At 44.1% G+C, this 23008-nt stretch overlaps 1 protein-coding gene across 2 annotated transcripts in view; it reads right to left on the bottom strand.

Moving 5' to 3' along the window:
- PCSK2 (proprotein convertase subtilisin/kexin type 2) overlaps positions 1–23008 on the bottom strand; it is a 112455-nt gene that overhangs the window by 70483 nt on the left and 18964 nt on the right. Inside the window, exon 2 of one of the 2 annotated variants that reach the window (XM_054196257.1) lies at positions 21240–21344. The exons of the other annotated variant lie outside the window; for it this stretch is intronic. Coding sequence (XP_054052232.1) covers positions 21240–21344 — 105 coding nt within the window. The remainder of the gene's footprint in view (positions 1–21239; positions 21345–23008) is intronic. 2 annotated transcript variants of the gene reach the window in all.

Below are 23008 nucleotides of genomic sequence, written 5' to 3'. Positions count from 1 at the left end.
TTTGAAACATGCTTTGAAACCTGAACTTAAAAATTATTTCATTACATACTGTAAAAGACCACAAATTATTTCAGATGGACAAGCAGATCATTTCAGTGGGAGATTTACAAGTATTAAATCACCAAAGCAGTCCCTTTCTTACTGTCGTCTATTTTGTAGGCAGATAGAAAGTACGTGGAAAGATTTATTTGACTTTCTGGCTTACAGTGAATTATTCATTGCTTGCAAGTCAGGTAGGTAATTCACCTTGCACACGCTTCTCAAGTGCAGTGCTAATAAGAAAACCACAATGGGTAGATTTTTCTGACAAACAACATTCTCAGGTAAACAGCTGTCTTTACGGAAACACGTCCTTTCTTTATGCACAAATAGTCAGTATTGCACAGTGAATGGTGTGACATCAGTAGACGTCAGTTTGACTCATACTCCCTAAAAGCAATGTCCTTTTTCATACCTTCCAATCTCAATCTGGCATTTGCATTTCTTTCATACACGGAAACTTTCTTCCAAACCTCACTGACACACGGAAGTGAAAACATTTCATAATTAAACGCCAAATTCCATGGAGACTGCATATGGCAACTCTGAAATGAAACAAAAAAACTTTTTTTTTTTTTTTGCTATGTTGCTCACAGCAGAAAAGGTTTTCTTCCTTAGAGATAACTAACCAAACCAAATAATTTATAAGCCCTTTTCCAGGTTTTTCTCCAACTTACTTCCTGGAGATAAAACCAAAATTATTCATACCTCATCTTCTGTACATCTCAAGTTAACTACTGCGGTTTTTTTGGTTTTCAGTGAATTATAGCCTACAAGTAAAAAATGCTTCCTTCTTTGGAGGACTGCAGCCCTCAGCTCCCACTGCCTCCTCAGAACAGTGTTTAAGAAGCCGCTAAATACACTCTGACGGAGGGAAATCTCAGCCTCCTCAGATGTTTTTAGAAAAGGCAGGGTGAGTTGAGCTCCCCTGGATTTGTTTGTGATAAACTCTTCGGGCAGTTTTGGATAACAATGGCTTCCTAGACTAACATCCAAACAGGACTAAAAAAACCTTTTGATGCAGATGTTGAGCAAATCGTCATTGTTCAGTGAATCAGCGATTTAAATGGCTTGTGCCAAGCCCCTTTGCTTCAATTTTTCAAAATGGCTATGGACCAAAGACCCACTGGAGTCTGCATTAACTGGCAAGAGGTTTGCACAGCTGTGAGAAGCTCTAGCCCTCCCAGTGGCACTGCTACCTTTAAATCTGTTTTTAGCCATTTAGATTAAATTAAGAGCAGCAGTGAAGAGAGCAGCTAGGTAGCCATTTCTATGAGCAGAAGGCTCTAGTCCTGGCTGATAATCAGATGCTTGTTTCAGAGCTTAGCTTGTCTCCTAGCTATTTTTCCTTGCATGAAACATAACTTTTCACGCTGTGGAAACTGGAGTCAGACCTATGGATGTCTGGAAATATGAAGCCCATTTGGAAAGAAATAATGAAACTGAAGAAAACAGCCAAAAATGTTCATGAACCAAAATCTTACAAAGATTCCAACCAGAAGCGTTCAAACAAAATTAAACTTGGCTTTTTGCTAAATAAAATCATTTGGTGCAATAAAATATTTTTGCCCTGATTCAGTATTTCAAATATGAAAATGTAGATTCTGTTCCTGTTACTTTGTGATTGCGCTACCAGAAATAAAATGAAGTCTTAAAAATCTTTTTTTTCTCTAGGAAAATAATCATTTTAGTTAGCTGATTGTTCGATGGAAAAACTCGCATAAGCGTTTCTTATAACATGCCCTGCACAACTTGGGGAAGGACCCTTGAGATTTATGAGGTACGAATACGGTTAGATCTAGAAACAAGGAAATAAAAGTTTGTAGGTTTCCCTTCCTCTTTTCAGAAAACAAGTAGTCCAAACAGAAATCCTCTTCCTATAGCAATCAAGGGAGTTATTCCAAGAAAAGCCTGTGTTCCACAACAAATAAAATGGATTACAATGAAAGTTTTCCCAGGAGAGCATCCCAGTTGAGAAAAGAAAATAAAGCAAGCGCTGTTCAATTATGTCTGTATCTCTTGGTGTGAGAGAATCAGCCTTTTTGTCCAACCTCTGCCAGAGATTGCTTGCTGCCCCATGGTATCAGATCCATAAAATGCGTGAGGCAGGCTATTACAAGAAGAGTTCAGCATGTTTCAAGTTGGAAAAACCAGCAGTTATAATGGTACCTATAAGGTTTATAAAAGGTATCTCGCATTTTTAGACACTCTGCAGATGCAAAGCACATGGCTCTCCAAAGCGCAGTGGGGCTGGGACAGCTGCTGCCAGCCGGATAGAAAACGTCTCCAGGCATAACAGCACTGATTTTGGTGGAACCACACGTAGGACAAAAGTGATCCGGTAGCTCTGCAAGGGAAGGCTGGCTCAGCATCAGGGAAATCAGTGGCCTAACACAAAAGATGGGCTCAGGATTGAGTTCATCTTATTTGCCAGATGACAAAGCCAAGTTAGATGGGAACAAATGTAATCGATCACTCAGCCTCAGACTCCAAGACAAAACACAGGGCACCTCCTCACCCCAGTGGGTTATTTTATTTTTCAGGTTCTTGATGAGGATACAACCAATGCATCTGGACTTCCTCCAAAGAAAAAGGAATAGGAGAGAGTGTGCAGAGGTGGTGAGGAAGAAGAGAACCAGCTATTAATGTTCGGCACGGCACTGCAGTGTTACATAAACTGGAGTCCGGCAGTAATCAGCTTAATGATATTGCAGTGAGACCAGGAGTATAAAAATAACAATTAGATCTGGCAACTCTGGTTCTTCTGTGAGGACTTCACATTTGCAAGGCTCATGGATGCCTTACTGTGTATTTCTCTGTATGAAAGAATAATGCTTAGAATCAATAAAGATAAAATAGGGACCGGCTATTTACATTTATGAAATGTTAAGTCTGTACACATAATTACATCATATTTCTTTTCAGCACTCAGACAGTAGATGGCTATCAACATAAAACATAAAGCAACATCTTCAGAGAAATGGGGCCACTGCGCTATCACTTCATACAAGTAAACTTGTAATATTGACCAGAGTCCATTTATGATAGTATGGAGCTGATATTATACAACTAATTCAGAAAATTATGTAACGTGGAGATCTTATGGTATTTCTTAGTCTTTCCACAATGCTTTATTCTACCCAGTCCTGTTCCCCTCTCAGTATGGAAGTTTACAAGGCCAAGAAGCATTATTCAACTTCACCAACCCATGACATACATATTAGCATTTTAATTACTCTTGGCTATTCTCAGCTGTTAGAGGTACTCATTTTACTGAAAAGCCATGTTCCAATGCAGCATCAAATAATTACTGCAGAAAACTATTCAGAAACAATTTAAATCTAAACCTTTAATTCATTTCCACTGTATCTCCAAATACTGCAATCAACTTTCTCTGACCTTTGTAAACCCATTTCGTATTCATGGAATGCACCATGCATACAAGCAATGATTTCACAGATGTATTTATAACTCCTTGTTGGCTTCTGGGCTGTTGAGTTGGTGGAAAAAAAAAATATATTTAAGATATTGCATACACACTTTGAATATCTGGAAACACAGAATGCTTGTAGCAAGAGTGTTTTGGAACAGATTGCAATAAAGCAATAGACTGAAATGCTGTTCACAATGAAAACACTCATCAAATTTTAAACAACAGTAAAGGATGTTAAACGGCATGAGTGGATGCACTACATAATACATTCATCGTGTGATGTAGTAACTTACGCCATTATATCAATTCTTTTAGATTAAGTGTCTTAGAAGAAAGGTGGTGAGGTGTTTTTTAACGTCATGGCCCAGCAACTCAAGCCCTGGCACAGCATGCTCAGATACCCCAGAAAACTACACCAAAAAGTGTTCCAGTATTATGTTGTTATTGATTTAACTGTACACCCTTTACTGCACTGCCTTTTATTTATCGCCAATGTCATATACAGTAAATGGTTCTGGTCATCTAACCGTAAAAACAAGAAACCCAGTCGCTGTTTTAACAGCTGATTTTCTGAAGTCAAGAAATAATGGCAATAAACTGTTACAAATCTATTTTGTCTCATTCTGAATCTACCATATCACAGCCTAAAATACCTGGGCATCATATAGAATCATAGAATCTTCGTGGTTGGAAAGGAGCTTTGAGATCATCGAGTCCAACCATACACACACAAAAAAAATCCCAAACCCCTACAATCTCTGCCACTAGAGCATGCCCTGAAGTGCCAAATCTAGATGTTTCTAAAATACCTCTAGGGATGGTGACTCAACCACCTCTCTTGGCAGGCTGTTCCAGTGCCTGACCACTCTTTCAGTAAAGTAATTCTTCCTAATATCTAACCTAAACCTCCCCTGCCGCAACTTCAGACCATTTCCTCTGGTCCCGTCCTTACTCACCTGGGAGAAGAGGCCAACACCCACCTCTCTACACCCTCCTTTCAGGGAGCTGTAGAGGGCAATGAGGTCTCCCCTCAGCCTCCTCTTCTCCAAGCTAAACATGCCCAGCTCCCTCAGCCTCTCCTCATATGACCTGGTCTCCAGACCCCTCACCAGCCTGGTAGCTCTGGACACGCTCCAGCACTTCAATGTCCCTCTTGTACAGAGGGGCCCAGAACTGAACACCTGATATATTATCAGGTACAATATTTTAACTAATTCTATATTCTTCCCAAAGTATATGTCAACCAATATATTTCCAATCTTTCAATAGGGTTTAACTCAAAGGCAGTTTTCCAGTCTCCAAATTTTCTGTTAGGCTTAGAGATTTGCCGAAAGAAAATAAGACTCCAAAACTTCTTGCTTTGTTCCTGAGGAAATTTTTCTAGCATACAATTTACTCGTATTGAAAACAAGAAAGTATAGCTGAATACACACATTTTCTAAACTGAAAGTGAAGTTAGCCCTGAAGATGGGCTTACACATGGCAGTCTAGATTCTGTGGTAGCTCTAATGTTGATGACTTGGGAAGGGAGAGCATTTTTGAATGCCCACATATTTTACCACCATCAAGCACAAGTGCTCCCAGGCCACGAATGACTCTTCCAAGTCAACCCCAGCCGTTCTGAACTAAGCCCTGGCAAGAGGAAGGAACAGGGTCACCACATGGGGCCAAGAGATGCTGGTGCGATGACAGCCCAGAGAAGGCAAAGCCAACCAGGGGCTGCTTTCTTTTGTCTCATCGACACAGGCCGCAGCTGGCTTGAGCTACCCAAGGGAGAAAGAGCACGATTGTCACCAACACTACATCAGTGGATTCCTAGATCCACTGAATGCAGAGATATTCACAACCTGTGGTGACTGTTAGCTCAGCACATCAGAGCACTGCATTTCTTATTCAAAACCAAAGCAAACTCGTCCCAAACCAAAGCAAACTTGTGCAGCACACTTGGTTCCATGTTAATACACTGTCCATTCTTCTCAACACCCTACTAACAAAACACGCTAACCATATATTCTCACCCCTGCTTGTATTATAATATAAAACAGACCCCACTGAAGATTTGAGGCTGGAAATTGCACAGACAAGTAACAAAGGCAAGGCCTGCTCCACAAAACAGAGACTCTATTCATCAGACAGGAAACAAGAGGGAGCTAGGAAAAGGCAGAGGGAGACCAGGGAGCAATGCTGCAGTCAAGAGAACAGACGTCAACAATAAAGCAGAAACATAACTAATGCCAGTTCAGCAGTTTACAGGCAGCAGAGTGAAGGCTGAAGGTGATCAGCTGTCTCAACAGGATTTTGTAAAATCACCGACCTTCCACGTGGTTACAAGTTTTTTTGACGGATAAAGCTCATCTTATTGCCTTACCCCACCTTATCCCCCCATATCATGTTCAGCAATGTGAAAACGATGCAATAAGTGACTGGAAGCAACGTCAAGAGGTCACCTCAAGCATCCCAGGGCCCTGGGGAGGAATCAGCCACACCCAAGTCAGTTACGATCACTGTCTAACCTTGTCTTGAAACCACTGACCATGCGGACTCCACAGCCCCCAGTGGCACCAGGACTGCAGTGCGTCAGTACTTTTATTTTTGGAAAATTCTACGTGAATCTGCACAGCATTGTCTTCACTTATCAGTCTATTATCTTGCAGTACACTCATCTGTATTTTTTCTAATAGAAATAGCTTTAGCTTACCCTGTAATTTTAGTTATACATTATTTCCATAAAAGACACATGTATGTTTGAGCTTGATGTCATTTTGATAGTCTGCTATTTTATTATGTATAGCTAATGGTGCTTTTTCAAATACTACAGCTACGCAAGGTTTCCAACGTTCTCTAATGCTGATGTTGATAGATGTTTTTTTTCTCCCTGAAGCTGTCCTTCTAGTTACAAATAGAAATAATGGATCAATTCAGCTTAGGTTTTACATCATGCTGGATATAACTGCATTTCCTCCAGTAGCAAATTGTTTGAAATATGTATTATTCCATACTCAATAGTGTTGTGATATTTTACATTAGAACTGTATTGCACATCACAAATACATACACAGTCCAAATACGAGCCAGCAATGAAACACTTAATATCAAGAATTCAAACTTAGAAACTGGGAAATTCTTCAGCGTATGCTTAACATACCCACCCTGCAGTGAAGGGGGACTACTGTGTCAACCTAAGTGACAGCTTAAGTATCTGAGTGACTCTAGCCCTCATTATTTTTTGTATCAGAAAGAGAGAGTTCTTTTTATTCTTATTATAGAAACTGACTCCTGTGCAAGAATCGTGATATCTCAATTAAAGAGCAGCTATGTGCTTTACAGCTGGAGTCACTGTTGGTCAACTATGCAAAACCCAGCTGAACAGGGCTTTCTGTGAGCAGTTAATTTCCATCAACCTCTTTCTGGGCATGTATAGAGTCCACAAAGGCCAGGGAGAAGAAGAAATAGGAATCCCTCAGATTCCATTTTCAAAATGCCATCACAGGGAATCTAACTTGGATTCTAACTTACTAACTAGCTTACTAACTAACTTACTAATCATTACTTGCAGTGACAACAGCCATACTATGTGTATAGCAGAGTCATGAACTGAACTTGCTACTTCACTGAACTTCCAAGTTTTTTCTTTTGACACCATCCCAAACATAATGTCTAATGACTAGTTCATCCTCTGCAATCTGGAAGCACAGTGGTGCCCCCCTACTTCTGTCATCAGCACAAGAGTGGCAAAATATTTTCTTAAGTAGCAGGAAAATGTTTTTCCTTGCTTTTTAAACACACAAATCTACTCTTTGCAGGCCTGTTGATTTATTTTTTGAGATGAAGATCGTACAACACATGTAGCATATTTCCTACAATTACTTATTCTTGTCCTACCAGCTGTGTGATGCTTTCTCTTTCCACGTCCGAAGTGCAGGTTGAATTCCATCTTCCCATGAACTGATTCTAACTGCATCTCCCTTTTTTTTTTTAAACTGTGCTGTAATCTTTGCTGCTTCTTCCTTTTCATCTTCTCAGATAACCCCACTGACGAACCTGTACATTTAAACAAACATCCACCAACATCTGCAGATGGTCTAAATATCATAAAAGCAAAATGCCTCATTTAAGCATTGAATTCTCAGTAATAAGACATACACCAGATCCATTATCAGATGATCTAATACATACAGTTGACGAGTTTCCTCAAGAAAATCATCATTTGTTCTCATAATGCTTGCCAACTGGCTTCATTATGAATTAGAAACCCAAACTCTTAAGAAAGGGCCCTGAGCTATACGGGAAAATGAAACAAATATAGTCCAAGATAATATCCACCTGAGAAAGTTATTAATACAAGAAACAGGCCTCTCTCTGAACTGGAACAGACTCTTGGAAACCCTTCCTTAAATACACTGGAAAAAAGTGAAAATGACTTACTCCAGAAGCGGATGAACCAGGGATCCATTCATGGAAGACACTGCCCGTTTTCTGCATAATATGCTTCATTTTGTCAGGATGATTTACGACAAAAACGCCTTAGTTCTTGTTTGGTGAACAAGCTTCAACCAACAGCGTGTAGGTTTGAGGGTGGCTGGGGCTTTTTTCAGCATTGGAAAGAAGACATTTCCTCTAATGAGTTTTCCTTAGATGTTCAATATTTATTACAGGTACTTAAGCAGAGCTTTTATTACTTAATGTTCCATTTCCTTCCAAAAGGATAACACCAATGCTCATATAATGCTGCCCTGTAGTCTCATAAAATTGATGACAGCTCCAAACTTTTCCTGGGCATAATCCTACCAGCATGCCAGCCCCACGATAGCATATATTAAGGCAATATATAGCATCTATTATTGACTTCACTGGGAAGTCTGTCACTTCTACCATATGCAGCATGAATTTACATAAAAGAGCTGAAAACATGAAGGGCTTTTTATGCTGCGATTTTCTCCTGTCTCTCTATCCTACCACACACATCCATACCTCTCCATATGGCAGAGAACTGGACAAGGGACCTGAAGCCTCCCTACAAGATCTGAGACCGGGGAGCAAGTCTTGGGCATTACATTCACTTTACGTAACATTTATTCCCACAGAAGTTGAAAGCTTTGTACAGATCTGGGGTCACTGCTGTGGTGAGCTGCATGGAAATTTGCAGATGACACCAGCTGAGTGGTGCAGTTGACACACCTGAGGGATGGGATGCCATCCAGAGGGACCTCAACAAGCTCAAGAAGTGGACCCATGTGAACCTCATGAAGTTCAAAAAGGTCAAGTCAGAGTCCTGCACGTTGGTCAGGGCAACCACTGGCAACAATACAGGCTGTGGGATGAAGCCGTTGAGAGCAGCCCTGCCAAGAAGGACTTGGGGTTCTGGTGGATGAAAAGCTGGACATCAGCTGACAATGTGTGCTCGCAGCCCACAAAGCCAACCACATCCTGCGCTGCATCAAAAGAAGCAGGGCCAGCAGGTCAAGGGAGGTGATTCTGCCCCTTTACTCCGCTCTCATGAGACCCCACCTGGAGTACTGCATCCAGCTCTGGGGCCCCCAACAGAAGAAGGGCATGGACCTGTTGGAGCAGGTCCAGAGGAGGCCACGAAGACGATCAGAGGGCTGGAGCACCTTTCCTATGAGGACAGGCTGAAAGAGTTGGGGTTGTTCAGCATGGAGAAGAGATAACTCCAGGGAGACCTTATAGCCCCTTCCAGTACCTAAAGGGGGCCTACAGGAAAGATGGGGAGGAAGTCTTCATGAGGGAGTGTAGCAATAGGACACGAGGTAACAGTTTTAAACTAAGAAGAGGGTAAATTTAGATTAGAAATAAGGAAGAAATTCTTTACAATGAAGGTGGTGAAACACTGGCACAGAGAGATGATAGATGCCCCATCTCTGGAAACATCCAGGGTCAGGTTGGTGCAGCTCTGAGCAAACTGATCTAGTTGAAGATGTCCCTGCTCGTTGCAGGGGAATTGGACTAGATGACCTTTAAAGGTCCCTTCCAACCCTAATTCTTCTGTTATTCTGTGAAATTAATCCCTCTACCTGCAAAGGGAGTTGACAGCAGGATTCCAACAGTGCACAGCTCAAGTGCCAGCTTTTTCCTACAGGACGGATTTTGGTATTGCTGCCCCTTTGCTCCACCTTTAACTCCTCTCAAGCCTGTCATTAATGCTGCCAGAAAGGGCACTGCAAGTTGGGTTACATTACACTGCCATTGCTAAGGGCTGCTGCTTGTTAAGCGGTGGTGCCCTTCCCAGGCTGCTGACCCTTTCCCCCTGCTGAAGGTGACCATGGATGAAATACCCAGCTCTGGCAGCACCTGGCAACCCCCTGCCTGGCATCACAGGGCACTTCTGCCTTCACAGGCTACAATAGTCCAACCACAAGCCAGTCACATTAAGGGGGCATGGGCGGGATGTGAGGTGAAGAAGAATATGGAATATTTTGATTTATTTAATTAAAAGCTTAGATCCTCTGCATTTACAGCTGCCTTTTCTTCCATTGACACAAGCAGTTTGGGAGTACTGTTAACCCTGGGCACCTAGAAACTAGGCCTTGAAGAAGCCACACATCTGCCGTCCCCAGACTTCTGTACCAGCACAGGTATCAACCAAGTCTCCCTTTCTAATCCTTTCCTGCAACACAATAATAGCCATCTGTCCTGGTTCCGGCAGGGATAGGGTTAATTTTTCCTGGTATTCCATGCCATGTGAGCCATGCCCATCCTGAGCTGCCAGGGGAGGTGGGGCGTCCCAGGTCCCGTTGGTGAGCGGTCGGTGAGCGGCCGGGGAGCGGCGGTCCTGTAATTGTGTTTGTATATTCCTCTGTCTGTGTTATTGTTGTTGTTTGCCTGTTCCCTTTGCTGTTCTGTTAAACTGCCTTTGTCTCAACCCAAGAGTCTTGCCTTTTCTTCTGATTCTTCCTGTATTGGGAAGGCCCGAGTGAGCGGCACAGGGTTCTTTGTTGCCGTCTGAGGCCAAACCACGACAGTCCTTTTTGGCGCCCAACGTGGGGCTCGAAGGGTTGAGATAACGACAGAATCCAACTAGAACGTGGAAAAACGAATTTCTTTGTATGCATTTATTTTATTAGGTAAATAGTCGCTGGTCATCATGTTGCTTGGTTTGTTCTCATGGCTGTGTTATATAAATTCCTATATGGCTTATGTACTCCCTGCGATGCTGTTTACCATGTCTGGAAGAGGGGTGAGGGTTATCATTCTGCTGTCCTGTGCGATATCTGTTTATGATATGATAACATCACTGTTCAGACAGCTATTTTGGGGTGTTTATGTGGTTTTGCTGTCCTGTCCGTACATTGGGCACCGTCTCTCAAAATTTACTAATAATTACACCCAGTCTGTGGGGGAAACAGGGGGGGACACTTTCCCCAGCTCTTTGCCTCCCTTTTCTCCTTCAGGTCAGGTATGGCAGCTTTTGAGAATTTTGAATATCTTTGGGATACTCAAACTAGCATGTTCCTAGTGTTATGTCTCCTGAATACGTTCCAGGTCTTGTTTAGGGTTAAGCGACTATTTAAGACTACCACCCGGAGATCTGCTCCAAGGCTGGATAGTCAGGGGTGGCAAGGCATGTGGGAGAGCATGGGCAGGTACCTAGAGAACTACTCACCTCCAATGGTCTGGGACTTCACCCCTGAACAATTACAGGACCCTGATAAAGTGGTAGAATATTTGAAGGGAAAATGCTGTGGCTATTCTAGAGAGGCACAACTCACCTCATTGTGCTGGGCCCTGGCCAGTATCTACCAGGCACTGCTCAGAATTATGCAGCACCCTCAGGGGGAAGAGATGGAAACCAGAGCAGCAGCCACTGCGGCTACTGCAACCCCTGCGGCAGCCACTGCGGCTACTGCAACCCCTGCGACGGACACTGCGGCTACTGCAACCCCTGCAGCAGCCACTGCAGCTACTGCAACCCCTGCGGCAGCCACTGCGGCTACTGCAACCCCTGCGGCAGCCACTGCAGTTACTCCAACCCCTGTGGCAGCCACTGCAGTTACTCCAACCCCCACAGCAGCCACTGCCACTGAACCAGGGAACCAACCCGTGCCGGTATCAGTTGCCCCCATACAGAAGAAGAAGTACACAAAGAAATCAGTTCGCTTAGTAAGAGATGATGATGAACCAGGGTCATCACGAGAGCAGGAGGAAGAGGCAGAACCAAAGATAATTACTCGATCCCTATCCTTGAGTGAATTGCGGGATATGCGCAAAGATTTTAGCCGACTTTCAGGCGAGCACATTGTCACCTGGCTGCTCCGGTGCTGGGATAACGGGGCCAGTAGCCTGGAATTAGAGGGTAGGGAGGCCAGGCAGCTGGGATCCCTGTCTAGGGAAGGCGGCATTGACAAGGCAATTGGGAAAAAGACCCAAGCCCTCAGCCTCTGGAAACGACTCCTGTTAGGCGTGAGGGAGAGGTACCCCTTCAGTGAGGATGTTGTATGTCAGCCAAGCAAGTGGACTACCATGGAAAGACGTATCCAGTACCTGAGAGAATTAGCTGTGCGGGAGATGATTTATTATGACTTTGACAATGCAGACTTACCCACAGACCCTGATGAGGTGCAATGCACAAGGCCCATGTGGCGGAAGTTTGTACGGAGCGCACCATCGTCATATGCCAACTCACTGGCAGTAATGGAATGGAAAGGTGAAGAGGGACCAACAGTGGATGAGGTGGCTGGCCGGCTCCGGCGATATGAAGAAAGTCTCTCTTCCCCCCTTGTCTCAGCTGTGGAGAAACTGTCGTGGAAGGTCCAGCAACTTGAAGAGAATATCTCCTACTCCCCACCTGCACGGGCCAGCATCTCAGCTATTAGAAGCAGGCATTTCCCCACTCAAGAGAGAGAGTACAGAGGGTACACCCCACGAGGCACCCTGTGGTTCTACCTGCGGGACCACAGAGAGGACATGAGGAAGTGGGATGGACAACTTACTTCGATCCTGCGGACACGGGTACAGGAGTTGCAAGGAAGAACAACCACAAAAGGGGATCCCTCCAGGAAAAGTGCCGCCCCAGTTTCCAGTGGGCCGTTCCCCAGACAGAGCAGAAGGCCTGATCTTGCTTCTGATCCTCTTGAAGGAACTTCCAAGTCATTTATGCAAGAAGTGAGTAATGGATACTATGACCAGTATTAGAGGGGCCCTGCCTCCGGCCAGGTGGAGGAAAGGGACAACCGGGTTTATTGGACGGTGTGGATTCGATGGCCTGGCACATCAGACCCACAGGAGTATAAGGCTCTAGTGGACACGGGTGCACAGTGTACTTTAATACCATCAAGCTATAGAGGGGCAGAACCCATTTGTATTTCTGGGGTCACAGGGGGATCCCAAGAGTTGACTGTACTGGAGGCAGAAGTGAGCCTAACTGAGAATGAGTGGCAAAAGCATCCCATTGTGACTGGCCCAGAGGCTCCATGCATCCTTGGTATAGATTACCTCAGGAGAGGGTATTTTAAGGACCCAAAAGGGTACCGCTGGGCCTTTGGCATAGCTGCCTTGGAGACGGAGGAAGTTAAACAGTTGTCTACCTTGCCTGGTCTCTCGGAGGATTCTTCTGTTGTGGGGTTGTTGAGGGTCGAAGAACAACAGGTGCCGATTGCTACCACAACGGTGCATCGGCGGCAATATCGCACTAACCGAGACTCTCTGATGCCCATCCATAAGCTGATTCGTCAACTAGAGGTTCAAGGAGTGATCAGCAAGACTCGCTCACCCTTTAACAGTCCCATATGGCCGGTGCGAAAATCTAATGGAGAGTGGAGGCTAACTGTAGACTGTCGTGGTCTGAATGAAGTCACGCCACCGCTGAGTGCTGCCGTGCCGGACATGCTAGAAGTCCAATATGAACTGGAGTCCAAGGCAGCCAAGTGGTATGCCACGATTGATATAGCGAATGCATTCTTCTCAATCCCTTTGGCAGCAGAGTGCAGGCCACAGTTTGCTTTCACTTGGAGGGGCGTCCAATACACCTGGAATCGACTGCCCCAGGGGTGGAAACACAGCCCCACCATTTGCCATGGACTGATCCAGACTGCACTGGAACAGGGTGAAGCTCCAGAACATCTGCAGTACATTGATGACATCATTGTACGGGGAAACACAGCAGAAGAAGTTTTTGAGAAAGGGAGTAAAATAGTCTGAATCCTTCTGAAAGCTGGTTTTGCCATAAAACGAAGTAAGGTCAAGGGACCTGCGCAGGAGATCCAGTTTTTAGGAATAAAATGGCAAGATGGACGCCGTCAGATTCCAACGGATGTGATCAACAAAATAGCAGCTATGTCTCCACCAGCTAGTAAAAAGGAAACACAAGCTTTCTTAGGCATTGTGGGGTTTTGGAGAATGCATATCCCAGATTACAGTCAAATTGTAAGCCCTCTGTATCAAGTAACCCGGAAGAAGAATGATTTTAAATGGGGTCCTGAGCAACGACAAGCTTTTGAACAAATCAAACAGGAAATAGTCCATGCAGTGGCCCTGGGGCCAGTCCGGGCAGGACAAGATGTTAAAAATGTGCTCTACACCACAGCCGGGGAGAACGGCCCTACCTGGAGCCTCTGGCAGAAAGCACCAGGGGAGACCCGAGGTCGACCCCTAGGGTTTTGGAGTCGGGGATACAGAGGATCCGAAGCCCGCTACACTCCAACAGAAAAAGAGATACTGGCAGCGTATGAAGGGGTTCGAGCTGCTTCGGAAGTAGTTGGCACAGAAGCACAGCTCCTCTTAGCACCTCGACTGCCGGTGCTGGGTTGGATGTTCAAAGAAAGGGTCCCCACCACACATCATGCAACTGATGCTACATGGAGTAAGTGGATTGCACTGATCACGCAGCGAACTCGAATGGGAAACCCCAGTCGCCCAGGAATTCTGGAAGTGATCATGGACTGGCCAGAAGGCAAGGATTTCGGAATGTCACCAGAGGAGGAGATGACGCGTGCAGAAGAGGCCCCACCATATAATAAACTGCCAGAAAATGAGAAGAAATATGCCCTGTTCACTGATGGGTCCTGCCGTATTGTGGGAAAGCATCGAAAGTGGAAGGCTGCTGTGTGGAGTCCTACACGACGGGTTGCAGAAGCCAGTGAGGGACAGGGTGAATCGAGCCAGTTTGCAGAGGTGAAGGCTATTCAGCTGGCTTTGGACATTGCTGAGCGAGAAAAATGGCCAGTACTTTATCTCTACACTGACTCATGGATGGTGGCAAATGCTCTCTGGGGGTGGTTACAGCAGTGGAAGCAGGGCAACTGGCAGCGCAGAGGCAAACCCATCTGGGCTGCTGAACTATGGAAAGATATTGCTGCCCGGATAGAGAATCTGGTTGTGAAAGTACGCCATGTAGATGCCCATGTACCAAAGAATCGGGCCACAGAGGAACATCAGAACAACCAGCAGGTGGATCAGGCCGCTAGGATTGAAGTGGCTCAGGTGGATCTGGACTGGCAACATAAGGGTGAACTATTCATAGCTCGGTGGGCCCATGACTCCTCAGGCCATCAAGGAAGAGATGCGACATATAGATGGGCTCGTGACCGAGGGGTGGACTTGACCATGGACACTATTGCACAGGTCATCCATGAATGTGAGACATGCGCTGCAATCAAACAAGCTAAGCGTTTGAAGCCTCTTTGGTATGGAGGGCGATGGCTGAAATATAAATATGGGGAGGCCTGGCAGATTGATCATATCACACTGCCACAAACCCGTCAAGGCAAGCGCTATGTGCTCACAATGGTGGAAGCAACCACTGGATGGCTGGAAACATACCCTGTGCCCCATGCCACTGCCCGGAACACTATCCTGGGCCTTGAAAAGCAAGTCCTGTGGCGACATGGTACCCCAGAGAGAACTGAGTCAGACAACGGGACTCATTTCCGAAACAGCCTCATAGACACCTGGGCCAAAGAGCATGGTATCGAGTGGGTGTATCACATCCCCTATCACGCACCAGCCTCTGGGAAGATAGAACGATACAATGGATTGTTAAAAACTACACTGAGAGCAATAGGTGGTGGGACTTTAAAACATTGGGATACACATTTAGCAAAAACTACCTGGCTAGTTAACACCAGGGGATCTACCAATCGGGCTGGCCCTGCCCAATCAAAACTTCCACGTACCGTAGAAGGGGATAAAGTCCCCGTAGTGCACATGAAGAATATGCTAGGGAAGACAGTCTGGGTTAGTCCTGCCTCAGGCAAAGGCAAACCCATCCACGGGATTGCTTTTGCCCAAGGACCTGGGTGCACTTGGTGGGTGATGCAGAAGGATGGGGAAGTCCGATGTGTACCTCATGGGGATCTCATTTTGGGTGAGAATAGCCAATGAATCGAATTGTGTGCTGTTAATTGCTAAGTAACACTGTCACTGTATGTCCTAATTGTTATAATTGCTATCAGTTGTACTACAAGTAAGGCACAGGGATGATGGGATAAGAACTGACCTCAGCAGCTGGTGCCCAGCAACTTCCTCAAGATCTACATCTTCAGCCCACGGACTGTGTGCATGAGCCACACCAGGTGCACCAGTCACAAGCTCCGAAAAATACAGCATGCAACAGACCAGCACCACACAGCATCTCACCTGCCCTGAGAGACTGTTCTAACAGATGGAGCCCAAAGCCATGGATTAAAAGAACTCCACGGACACTCTGGAGGGATGGCCCATAAACTAAGGGCATTATATCTGCATGAATATATATGTGTGTATACATATATATATATATATATATGACGGGGAAAGTGGTGGCAATTCATTGGAACCTGCTAGGCATGGCATAGATGGTATGGAATAAGGGGTGGATAATGTCCTGGTTCTGGCGGGGACAGGGTTAATTTTTCCTGGTATTCCATGCCATGTGAGCCATGCCCACCCTGAGCTGCCGGGGGAGGGGGCAGGAAGTCGCCGCTGGGAGCGGGCTGGGGCGTCCCGGGTCCGGTCGGTGAGCCGCGGGGAGCGGCGGTTCCGTAACCGGCGGGGAGAGGCGTTTCTGTAATCGTGTTCGTATATTCCTCTATCCGTGTTATTGTTGTTTGCTTGTTCCCTTTGCTGTTCTGTTAAACTGCCTTTGTCTCAATCCAAGAGTCTTGCCTTTTCTTCTGATTCTTCCTGTATTGGGAAGGCCCGAGCGAGCGGCACGGGGTTCTTTGTTGCCGTGTGAGGCTAAACCACGACACCATCGCTGGGATGTTTATTTCCAAATAAGTCATTATCTAAGTGCCAAACTCACTCACTCTCAGTGGAAGATTTTCATTTCACCTTCCCCCCTCCACACATATATATTTATTCCCCCAACACAGATGCACTCGCATATAGATACCAGTAATGGGACTCAGCTCTTCTCTGTATATTAAAGCCTCTTTTTTGAGTGGCATTAATCTTGGCAGCTGTCTGACAGGAGAGACTGTGTGGGAGGAAAATGGTTTTATCTAAAACTTGAAAGAAAGCAAAATAATCTTTGAGAGAACAAACTGTGTTTCAACTCTTGCTCCTTCAGTGGAAGACTATTTACTAACAGAAAATACCCAAGAACAGGAAAAACACAAAAGTATCGGTCTGAAAGGTAATATAACAATCATGCATTTTTTCCTTCCTTTTACTTACATGGCCACTTTTCAAAACATTTATTAATAATACAGCTGAGTCTCTCCACCGAAGGCCAGAATCTGAGTCAGTTTTGAAAATCAAAATGAAACAAATCCCATGGTTTTCTTTTAGCTATGGTGGAGCAGGAAAGGTTTCTGCTTCCCATCCTCCCTCTGTTGTACTTTCAGAGACAGAAAACCTAACAAACAAGACAGTAAGAAGCACCTCTGTATTTCTGATTTACTTTTCCAGAGCAATCATGTTGATAAAACATACCATTGCTCCTCATAATTAAAACCAAAGTTTGCTCTTCCCCTTGCTCACAGGGAAACCTCGCTTGGAAGAGATCACCTAGCTCCAAAGTTGCTTGTGACCTGCACTCAGGAGGCAGCATGCTTTGATATCAATGTGGACATCCTGGTTCCAGCCTCTCCAGTCAATCCCTGTGCTTCTCCATGCCCTCCTCGGCTCAGGGGCTGGCTCCATACCCAAGTCATTCAACCTTTTTTCTGACCCCAGGCTCTTGTTCCAGCCTGTCCTACTTGTTCTCACCTTCACGCTGATGGCTGGTCCCATCATACCCTTTCTCCTCAGCGTCTTTATGTCACTCGGGGTCCCTCGCTGCCACCCTGCTGTTTCCTCCTCCCAGCTGCCTGCACCCATGGGTGACAGCAAGGACTGTGTCCCTGCCTGCGGCTCCAGGGCAAAGTACAGCAGCTATTTACATGAAGTTTCCAAAGGCAAAGCAAGGCTAATGGCTGACCTTTTGGTCCGAGAAATTTCAGCTGAAACAATTAACAGATAAAGGCAGATGAAAATGCAATTTCACCTGGAGAATGCTGGATATCTTGCTGTTATGACTTATCTCATTGAAAATTCCAGCTTCAACGTGTAAAAATGTTAAAGGGACTTTTTTTCTCCTGCCCAAAATCTATGTAGCACCAAAGGTACATATGGTAAAATAACAAAATACAAGTGCACCTGGAAAACATGAAAATTTGCAACTGACACAAAAGCATTGTTTCTGAGCAAACCTCTCCTGGAAGGGTCTCTGTACCTCAGAGCATGTAATTTAAATAACAGTTTCCATTTGAAGTAGTTCAGTTCACTGTGGCATTTGCCATCCTGACAGTGAGGGTCCCTGAGAGGACTGGACTGACAGCAAAAGCCACGGTGCTTCATACGCCTGCACTTTTTTCTTGAACAGTTCAATAGCACAACTTATTATTACATATGCCTTCACCTGCTGCCAGCGCTGCTTCAAGCTTCAGCAACACTGAAGTATTAAATAATGTCAAATCCATCATATCTGGGGCTGTTCCTCAGAACAAAGACTTAGTTCTTGCTGGATCTCTAGGAAGGCATCTTATTAATGCTCCATTCCCACCCCCTTGATAGCGATGATGTTTATCACACAACCATTGTATATGTTTAGGGTATCTCCAAATTATTTTGGTAAAAACATACAGTAAATTTTACACAACAAAGCTTTTCTGAGCATTTTAAAAGACATGCAGAGCGTTAAAATGGTGCAGTAACCTGTTTGCATAGCATTTTGCCATCTATCTCCCCGGACTCTTGAAAAACTGACATGGTTCCTCAAGAGACTTACTTGATTAAAGAACATTAATTAATTGAGTGAACATCTGTGCTGTTTTTCAACTAATAATTAAAATTAGCTAGGAATTGTAATCTCTTTAAAAGTGAAAAGTATACAGAATAACTGCAGCCCACTCTCTCACAACATTTGGGTAGGGCTAAGCCACTACAGCATTTCCCAGAATGGTTCCTGAGAGATTTGTAAGGCCCCGTGGTGGAAGCTTGCTTCCTGGCTAGGCTGACAACAGGAACATTTTCTTCTTGGCTTCATGCATTAACATATTAACCATGACAGTGCTGACATTTGTTGCTAAGTAAAATTGAATGTAAATGGTCTAGAAAGCTGCCATTAAATTTAGAAATTATTTTTGGAGTTTGAAATTAAGTACTGTCAACACAACTCATGTTTCCACTTATACGCAAATATGACAGGAATTTTAATGACTTCTCCAAACTCCATGTATAAAAAGAAAGAAGGGAAATAAGAGTAATGATTTTAATTGCTCTCAAACTGTATTACAAAAAGCAACCGACCTATACGGTATCATAAGAGCTCAAGGACTATCCAACAGGACAGAGTAAGTAGGAGGGCTAGCTGAGAAAATGTCATGTTACATGTGGAAATGAAATGTTGCTTCCATCCCCCAGTGTAACCCATGAGGTCAGGATATATATGCAGGATCATCCTTTTCCTCACACAGGAGATATTCTTAGTTATTTAAACACAGGGCTGCATTCCCTGAGATCAAAGGAGGGAGCCCAGGAGAGCCAAGCCATTCGCATGCAGCATCAGGAAGAAGTGGAGATTAACAGCAAAAATGAGATTTGAGTGCGCGTGACAGAAGCCAACTACGAGTCTAGAGACCACAAATATCAGATGACTGCAAAAGAGAACATCTCTGAACGAGAAGGCAGACTCATTTAAGCTGTTCTTAATAGCACTGCAGACACTCTAAGAGGTAGTCAATGCAAAAGCCAGTCTGGAACGATTATGGGAATGCTCAGCCACATAATACCAAGGCTGCCATGAGAACTGGTGGATTCATACAAATATCATAGATATTCGTAACATTTTCAGAGGCTTACAGAATATTTATTTCCAATACAGTGTCACCTGCACAGTGACTGTACTCAGTCACTATCTTGCAACGTACTTACTCAATTGTATGCTTTTTCTGAAGCGGCTTTTAACAAGATTGGGTGGTTCAGGGAAATCAAAGACACCTCTCAGAAGATCTGCTTAGTATTCCCTAACTGTAGATGGTTTTTGAACCATTCACTTTCTGACCCCTGCTTGGTAAACAAAACAAGGGAAGCCTGAGAAACTCCACTCAAGGCAGCTTGAATGGGTCTCTCTCTCATCAGCCCCCACCTGTACCTGGTACCCGCTTTAGAGATGAGGGGCAGGAAGAGGTACCTCAGAGCACTGGAAGACCAGCAATAGCCCCAGGGAACCTGCCAGCTCTCAGCATCTCAGGATGAAGTGGCAGGGACAGGCAGCACCTGGAACCTGTGTGGTTCACTCACATGGCTCCCAGCCACAGGAGCGACCAGCCATGTGCGTCCCAGCTGGACCTGGGCCCTGAACCACTTGAAATTTCTGCAGAAGTAGGAAAATTAAGCTGGGAATTTCATCAGATCTTGCTTGCTCTGGTGTCACAACAACAATTACAACCTTATTTAACCTGTTTTTCTTGTCTTCCTACTCAGTTTTTCATAGGTGTTCCAATACCATATAATATCTGTCAATAAAATTCTGTCTGCAATAGAATTGTTCCCCCCTCCTTTTTGCTCACAGTGCAGAGAGCTTAAAGCCTACTGAAGGATTAAAAAAAATAACCTATTTGCTGTCATGATACCATTCCTCAGGCTTATCTACTTTCTTTGGGCAGTAAATATACTTTTTGTGTCACCTGGCCCCACTCCAGCCCAGTATTATAGTGGTGTAAGAACTCTGAATAAAAGAAAAGAAAAAAGAATTTGCTAGTGCCAGCTTATAGCCTTCTGCAAAAGGGGCTTTTTCCTCCTGTCTGAGGGCCTTATGCTTCTGAAAACCAAGCACATCGTTTGCAGACTGCGAGCACAAGCCTCTAAAAGAAATGATGAAGTCTGACAGCATACAGTTTCTTAGCATCTGTGGTGTGCAGCATTCCCTGAGAAAAATTCCCAGTGTGACTGCAGAGAAAATGCCACCATTCACACCACAAGGTATTCTGGGCTGGATGAGCCACAGACTAGCAGGATGTGTGCCAGGGGACAACTATGGGATGTACCTCGGACGGCCACTGACATGTCCTGGAGACATGTAACATGTCAGTTACCTCAAACCAGGACAGTATGGCATCACTGAATCTTACTGGAGAGAGGATAAATCTCAGAGAATGTAAGACTATTTGTAGTAGTGAAATAGTAGTTGTTTGGGAGGTGTGTGCATAAGGCAGTCACCAAGCTTGAAACAAGCACAGGGTAAAAATCGTAGCCATAACCACAGATTTGACTGTCACCCTGATCTCATAAAAAATAGTCTGTGTCACAAAGAAAACACGGTAGGTGCACATAATGATGAAACACTTACCCTGGAATCCTTTTCCAGATGAAGCTTGTGTTGAAGACTGCGTCTTCTCCTGGCCCTGGCAATGCCATTGTGATAAAAGAAGTATCCAGTATCTAAAAAAGGGAGCTGAGGAAGAGAGAGAGAGGAAAAAAAAGAGTCATGGAGCTATTGGCCACTAGTAAGGATGACAGGGAAAACTTCTACTTGTGAAGTGATCAGGAGTCTACAACAAGACTTGTGAAGAGTAATGCCAAGGGGCCCAAATCATTCCTGAGAATGTCACTTCGCAGTTACTTTTGAAAAGCATGCCCAGCAGCATTAGAGTTATGTGCTACAGGTTTACAACGTGTAACTTCACTTGTATACACTTGGTACTATTCTCACCTCATGTTTAAGGTCAACAGTGCCAGTATTTCTGAAGGGCTTCCCAAATCACATCAGGATTATTTCCTATTTCATGAAAAAGCCAGAATAAAAGAACAAAATGAACTGCAAATGATTTGAAACTACCACAAACCATCCTTCAGCAATAAGGCATTACACAAGTGCTTTTCTGAGCCATTATAACGCACCCGAACTGATGCCGTAAGCAGTAAAGAGAAAGCAGAGCAATTTCCACTCTCTGAAAAATATGGTATTTGGAATGTCTTCTGAAAACCAGGAAATGGAATGTAAGAAGAAGAATATTAAGAAAACAGACAGCTCACAGTGTCCGGGGGGCGGGGGGGAGCGGTCTTGTACAGCTTTCCTGTTTAAGACATTTAGGCAGCAAGCAAACACCTCCCAAGGGCTTTCCAGCCCCAGCAAAGGCAGATGCATGGCCATTATTAAAGGCATCTCTCTCCACAAGACTGGCAGAGAGTGACTGGAAGGCCAGTAGACACTTAGCTTTAAGAAGGCTAAAAGACTTGCTGTTAGGAGAACAGCATCTCACTTCTAGCAGTCAATTACGAAGCTCCATTTGCATCTCAAATTCTACAGCTTTTTCCCTATTCCAGCTTAAAAAGGGAGATTCCAGTTGAATCTTTAAGCAAGTAACTGTGTATTTTTAAACTAAGTTTCTCTTTGTAAAAGTTTAAAAAAAAAAAGGGGGGTGAGGGTGGGTGTTTCTTGTTTGGAAGTTATATGTTAATGCTGTGAACATTTCAACTTCAAAGGTTAGCCCTGCATGCAAAGTAACTACTTAAAAGAGATATTCCAGAACAGCCATGACAGCCCTGTTCCTCTCCTTTTTATTATCTATACTTCATGATAACATAAACCTCTTAGCAGGAGTTCAAAGTTCTTTACTGAAAAACTGAGACTGACATCTAGATAGAATATTCATTGTGAAAACCTGGGTTGAATAAGGGGAGCAGGATCTTACTGCCATAAAACAGATTCTGCTACTGTGTACAGGTATACGCAGTTCACAAATATAATTTTCCTTCTATGAAATTATCTCCTGTTTCATTAAATCTATCACTACATCTGGTGCGGTTCCACAAATATATTTTGGCATACATGCGGAATGGTGTGGAAATGGAAGACTCGGTGAATTCTGAAAGTTTAGAATTTGGTCACATTCAAAAATTAATATCTGAGCTTTTTTTTTTTTTCCTACAAATTCCTTTTTTTATCTTAATTGAAACATTTAATATCAATGAAATCAAAGCAATTCATTTTCACTTTTAAAATTCCATAGTGTATGATACATAATACATTAATGCAACGTAGCTTTTAAAAAAATAAATAAATCAAAGCATCTCGTTCTGATAAAAAGACCTCCTTTTAAGTGTATATAAAAGGTT

This window comes from Rissa tridactyla, chromosome 3 (assembly GCF_028500815.1).
Source record: "Rissa tridactyla isolate bRisTri1 chromosome 3, bRisTri1.patW.cur.20221130, whole genome shotgun sequence".
NCBI classification, from domain to species: Eukaryota; Metazoa; Chordata; class Aves; order Charadriiformes; family Laridae; genus Rissa; species Rissa tridactyla.
This window is presented reverse-complemented; position numbering and strand designations above follow the sequence as displayed.